Below are 6,475 nucleotides of genomic sequence, written 5' to 3' on the forward strand. Positions count from 1 at the left end.
AAATAGTTTTCAAATTCTTTTAAAACAATATTTTTATCATAATCAAACAGTTAATCTAATGCTGTAATAACTGATAACTGATTTTTATAAAACATTTATTTTAATAAATGATAATTAAAATTAAGGAAAACTAAATTTAAAGTTTTTTTTATTTTATTTTCATTTCTTATTTAAAGTTTTTTTTACATATACAGACTATTTAGGATCTATTATTATTACTAGTATTGTCTAAATTATTTGTAAAAAATATGTAGAATAAATTATTTATGCAAGATAACATTTATAAATAACTTTAGAAAAATCATTTAATCAATTTTATAATTTTGGAGAAATTTTGTTGTGATTTTTTTTATGAATTTTAAAATATGTTAATGAAATAATATAACAGTGTATAATGAAATTATGTTATTTTATATACATAAATTATTTCTAAAATTACTATTAATTACTTTCTTGAAATATAACATATAACGTACATAATCTCTACAATTACTCTATTTAACTTTTATTTTTCAATATCTCTTACATCAGATGAATAGAAAAACAAATGAAAATATACTTCAAAAAGTTAATTTATTTTAAATAAAATTAGCGGAAATACATATATCTCAATTTTTTATTTTTCTTATTTATATATAGTTAATATTAAAAATTATTTTAAAAATTAATAAATATAAAATTTATAATTTATTTTATACGAATATACATATGATAATTAAAAGTAAAAATACGGATACTTTATCATATTTTTTTTTTTACTTCTCTTTTTTATGGATAAAAATTAAAAATACTTAAGAAATTGAATATATTTAAAAAACTGAGTTATTTTCTATAAAATTATAATTATAATATAAATAATAACTTGATTTTTTTAATTTAAAAAAACACATATTTTTTGCATTCCACTAGTTATTAATAACTTTTACTTACTATAGTATTATATGATTTTTTTATTCTTTTTTCTTTTATATTTTTATGATTTTTACTAAAAGGTATTTGAATATTGCAATTAAATTTCTTAATTATTTTTTAATGATTTAAAATTAAAAAGGGTTTGATTCCTAGGAATCTAAAAACTGAATGTGGCTGCTGGGATTCGAGCCCAGGTCTCCACGGCCACAACGTGGAATTCTTACCACTAAACTACAGCCACTCGTTTGATGATGAATATACTGTATCTCAACTAATATTTTATAAATTATTTTCAAAGTGAAGAAGACAAGGACACAGAGTGATTAAAAATGAAAATAAATATTTTATTTGATACATGTAGGAACTGAGTGAGTGTGGAGTTCATTTGCATGTAAAACATTAATTTAAAATATTTTAAAAAAGGTTATTTTTTAAGTAATTCATATAAAATGATAAAATATTTCATTATACTAATAAAATAAAATATATTAAATAAAATTAGAATAAAAGATTTGTATACATACAAAAAAATTATATAAAAAAATTCTCTTAATCTTAATATATAGGTATCCGTTACACTATTTTCTTTTTCTGGTAAAAAATATGTTACAAGTTGACTCACTCCATATATACTCTGGAATTGTAGTTATGCAAGGCTCGAGGGGGATTTCTTCCAGGCTCAAAGAGAATTTCTTCAGAAGTTAAAATTTGTTAGTTTTTATATTTTAAATTCTAGATTGCAGAATAAAAAATACAAATTTTATATTTCAAAATTCCTATTCTATATTAAAAAATTTAAAAATAAAATTTTTATATTCCAATTATAAAATGCTACGAATTCGTATTCTATATTACACATTTCAAAATACAACTATTATATTCTAATTATAAAATGCTACAAAAATTTTATTCTATGAATTCTATTCTGAATTCAAATTTTTATATTCAGATTATAAAATCTAAGAATATACATTTTTTGTATTTTAAAAATAGATATTTTTTATATTTTAAAAAGATTATAAAATCCAATAAAATATATTTTTGATATTTAAAAAATAGATATTTTTGATATTTTAAAAAGTATGGTTAGTATTTTAAAAATAAATTTTTGGTATTTTAAAAAGTATAGGGTGCAGGATACAAATTGTAATATGGAGAATGAATACTTTTTATATTTTCGAATGGGATGCAAGAAGAAAAAAAATTAATTATGGGGGTACAGGAAGTAATCCCCATGCTCTATTGGTGGGGCTATGACAATTTGGTGCGAGGCTGATTCTCTCTGCACCCAACACATTTTAACTAGCACCCAATACCAATACATATAAGAAAAAGATAAAATTATCTTTGATGAATTTCAGAATACTTTTTCTTCCTTTGTGCATGAAGCAGCTGTCGCAGCCACCATGAGCCACCTTCTTCTCCATTCGTTTGCAAGCAGTCACCGTGACCTTCATTATCGCAGACAGAACAACAGCCGCGACGAAGAGCTTCTGAAGTCGGAAAAGGAAATATCATCGAAGAAACCATCAAGGTACGACATGTCTACCGGATACTTTTATCCATAATTTACTATTGCGTTCTGCATAAATTTTTCCATAATTCATTATTGCATTCTGGATAATTTTATCCGTAGGTGATTAGTGGTTTATGGATATTTTTATCAGTAATGAACTTTTAACTTGTGGATATTTTTATTTTTCCGTAATTCATTATTGTATTTTGGATAATTTTATCCATAGGTGATTAGTGATTTCTGGATATTTTTATCCGTAATGAATTTTTAACTTGCAGATATTTTTATCCGTAATACACTTTAGACTTTTGACTTCCAGATATTAATATCCGTATTAAAAATTTTAACTTCTGGATATTAATATTCGTAGTAAAAAAAATTGACTTTCGAATTCTGATATCCAGGATCAGCTGAGTTCGAACAGAAACAACTAAAAATTGATTACTTCATTAATTTGACAAACAAAGCTAAAAATTGATTACTTACTTCATTAATTTGACAAACAAAGCTAAAAATTGATTACTTACTTCATTAATTTGACAAACAAAGCTAAAAATTGATTACTTACTTCATTAACTTGACAAACAAAGCTAAAAATTATTACTTACTTCATTAACTTGACTTACACTGAATGGTAAACAAAGCTAAAAATTGATTACTTACTTCATTAAGTTGGTTTACACTAAATGACCGTGCACATATAACCTCGGCTTACACTGAATGGCAACCTCGGCTTACACTGAATGGCCGTGCACATATAACCTCCTCTTTAAGCAAAGCTTCACAATGATCTTCCTCTACCTCACCACCTCTACCTCACCAAGACAAGGGCATTCCATCGGTACCAGTCACAATTGATCATGCAGGAACCAATATAGGAAGCAATATATAGTTCCCACAATATGCAACTCATTCAACCCCGTTAGTTTAATACAAGTAGCTAATTGGTTTTGTATCATCAACTTTGATTTTATTTTGCATTCTATGGAAGATTATCAATATTACACATTTTGTACATCTGATGTTTTTATCAAGTATTATTCGTGTATTTAAAATTTGTATTTCAAGTATTCGATTCAAACTATGTTCATTGTTTGATTATTAGACTATTTATTACGTTATAAAAGTTAATCGATTATCTACCAATCTCCTTGCCTATTTGAGCTTCATAGAGAGGAATTTGGCGCTCAAGCTTGCAGAGAGAGGACCAAGGAACCAGATTTCCCATTCCAAAGCTTAATTCTCTTGGCAATCTCTACTCTTTGTAGAAGAAATCCATGATCCTTGTTCAAAATAGATTCTTAATTCATGCTTAAATTCAACTTAAAAAAGCAGCTTAGTTCTGTCTGCACAACTTTACCACACCCAGAAAAATTAGAACTCCACATGTTCTTTCTGCTACAACTGTAGTTGCCTCAACTTCAGGGACTACCATTAAAAAAGGATGTCATTCTAATCACTGTCATAGCAGTTTCTAACCGATGTTTTTCCATAATGCTAGTAATACTAGTTAGAAATTTGTCAAATAATTCATTCCCTTGTTGAAAAAGTTATTGAGAAGTAGCAGGTCTGATAACTTAAACGAGAAGGATATATTATGTTCATGTTATGAACCTATTCATTTTCACTGTTAATTGATATGAAAGTCTACTGATACAACTAACGAAAGTTAGCAATTTCCTAACCCCAATCTTTAAAGTTAACTTGTTTTTTTGTTTAGTAATGGTTTTCCAATTTAAGAATTCAGAAACAAAGCCTCTTTCCCTCTTTTCACTTAAGATAAAAAAGGGGGGATAAACTTACACAAAATGTAAGCTTCCAAACTCATGTTATATCCATATGCTTGAGATTTTGCTAAAAACTACTTTTCTTGGAAATAAACATTCCAAACAGTATTTAAGATGTGAATGCTCCAACCGAACAACACATAGTATTTTCCTAGGCTTCGATTATTTAAGCATATGCATACTATGAAGAAGCTTCTTGAACAAAATCAGACATTTCCTCGGCTCATGTTCCAGAAATCAACTTCGTACTCAAGAACATTTAGGAACATAACTTCAGCCTTTTTGAGTTCTTCATCAGAAGCATTTTGTAAGCGCCGATTGGCAATGTTTTGCAGGGATTGACAATACTTAGCAAAAGCCTCATTGCCCCACCTTTCACAAGTCTCCTTCAGTTCTTGCGGAGTTTTTGAGCCTTCACCAATGCAGTGGGCAAAGCTCTCTTGATACACTGCTTCAATAACCCAAAATGCTGTGATAGCCACAGTATATTCCACGTCCGGACTCATTAGACTTTCCAGCAACCTGTCACAGTGTTCATATGTAACAATACAAACAACCTAGGTGACCAAAGTAGCAAATGATCTGTCTAAAATTTCAGGGTTTTTTTGTTTCATTACCTAGGAAAGGATCCAACCGTAAAAATCTAGTCTACAGTTAATTAAACTTGAGCATAATTGACCATTTTAAAATCTATATATAGATTCAAATTAAATCAATGGGTACATATCTGATTTGCTTACTGAAACAAATTACCCAATTCAATATAATCTCCTATTTTCATGTAAGGTCCGCAAATAATTCAGGAATACTTTTTTTCTCTATTTTTAGCTATTGAGTACATCCAAAAACCCCACAGAAATATGAGAAAGTTTTGTTGCCTACAATATATTGATCAAAATATGAGTTGAATATGATGACAAAAGATTAAGAAACCTACCCACAGTATTTTTTGTTTGCCTGCTGAGGAACAACTTCAGAAAGTGAAATACCCCACTTGCTAGATTCTCTCTTAAACCATGATAACTCATCCTCCAGAGAAGCTACGCCCCCCAATATGACTTCCATGTCACCACTCTCATCTGATTCCTTCCAAGCTTTTATCAGCACACTGGCCACAAATGGGACAAAGGCCCGAACGAACAAGTAATCTTGTGCCTGCATAACAAGTATGCAACAACCATAAACAACAAGCTTCTTCCAACACACATTTTGTTATGAATTAAGGTATTAGGTAATCTGAAACCCAGTTCATTAAATAAAACACAAAACTGTGTGACTCTCCATAAATTGCAAAAAGATAGTTAAATTTTGACAGGGCTACTCAAAATGGTACTATAATGTCAGGAACCTGAACTATATAAATCAAAAAAAATTATTTATAGCTTAAAAAAAAAAGAATGTAAGGGAAAAGGGTGAAGTATTACTAACCAGCCATGATTTGAAGGAAGCAATGTTGATGGAACCATCGCGAATGCTAAGAATAAGAGGGTGTCTTGTGGCTCCCTGGAAGAGAAGACGGTGCTTCCTCAACCATGTCTCAATCACACCAATTTTCTTCTCCTCACATTTTGCCTGTTCCTCCATCTTATCGATTTCTCACTAGCTGTCGCTGCTCTTGTTTCACCACCAACTCACATTTATAAGCTTCCAACAAATTTAAGACAAAAAATATATCTAATATATGTTGCTTGATTAAAATTAATTTCATTGTTAAAACCACATCCACAAATACTGAAAACATAGGGTTTATGTTGAAATTAGAGTTGTGGATTAATATTATAGAAAATTGTTGAACTAATTAATTTTATAATGTAAAAACTTTTGGTGACACGTGGGGTTTGAAGGAAGAGGAAGGCATGCAGAAGTACATTTGGCAATGTTGATGGGCTAAAGCCATTACAGGCGTCCAAAGTTTTCCACTAGTATTTTCCACACAAAGTTAGTTACAGAATGTGCTAGAACCCATAAGCAAAACGATGCCGGTTCAGTTGATAAATGGAAGAAAATTATAATTATTATATTATAGTTGATTTATGGAGTGGATAAAAATGTATTTTTTGAGGTATTTATATTGTTTTTAATTAGTTTTAAAATATTTTAATTTTCATTTAAAATAAATTATTTTTGTTATATTTTTTATTATTCATTTTAATATTTTTTTGTTGTGTTTTCTATTATTATCTTACACATTATCTTGATGTTGATTTATACATCTTATGTAATAATAAAACCTATCTTATTTTGAAAAAAGTACAAGTTG

At 28.4% G+C, this 6,475-nt stretch overlaps 1 protein-coding gene and 1 non-coding gene across 2 annotated transcripts; both read right to left on the reverse strand.

Annotated features, from left to right (window-relative positions):
• Positions 1–1,081: 1,081 nt before the first annotated feature.
• Positions 1,082–1,153, reverse strand: TRNAH-GUG (transfer RNA histidin (anticodon GUG)). The gene has a single exon. It is a non-coding gene; the product is annotated as a tRNA-His (tRNA).
• Positions 1,154–4,170: 3,017 nt separating this feature from the next.
• LOC137807005 (heme oxygenase-like, multi-helical) lies at positions 4,171–5,993 on the reverse strand. Its single transcript, XM_068607416.1, has 3 exons — positions 5,644–5,993; positions 5,153–5,370; positions 4,171–4,737 (listed from the first exon to the last, which is right to left on the reverse strand). Exons 1-3 carry the CDS (start codon positions 5,797–5,799, stop codon positions 4,422–4,424), a joined length of 690 nt encoding a protein of 229 aa, XP_068463517.1. The 5' UTR covers positions 5,800–5,993; the 3' UTR covers positions 4,171–4,421.
• Between the last annotated feature and the right edge of the window lie 482 nt (positions 5,994–6,475).

This window comes from Phaseolus vulgaris, chromosome 3 (genome assembly GCF_051622355.1).
Source record: "Phaseolus vulgaris cultivar YP4 chromosome 3, ASM5162235v1, whole genome shotgun sequence".
NCBI lineage: Eukaryota > Viridiplantae > Streptophyta > Magnoliopsida > Fabales > Fabaceae > Phaseolus > Phaseolus vulgaris.

Bases quoted from the DNA above. Each gene is read 5' to 3' on its own strand.
- LOC137807005 (XM_068607416.1), bottom strand. From the start codon at position 5,799: ATGGAGGAACAGGCAAAATGTGAGGAGAAGAAAATTGGTGTGATTGAG. The intron at 5,371-5,643 runs GTTAGTAATACT...CTTGTTATGCAG, and splicing joins CTTCCTTCAAATCATGGCTG to GCACAAGATTACTTGTTCGT. The intron at 4,738-5,152 runs GTAGGTTTCTTA...ACACTGTGACAG, and splicing joins GCAAACAAAAAATACTGTGG to GTTGCTGGAAAGTCTAATGA.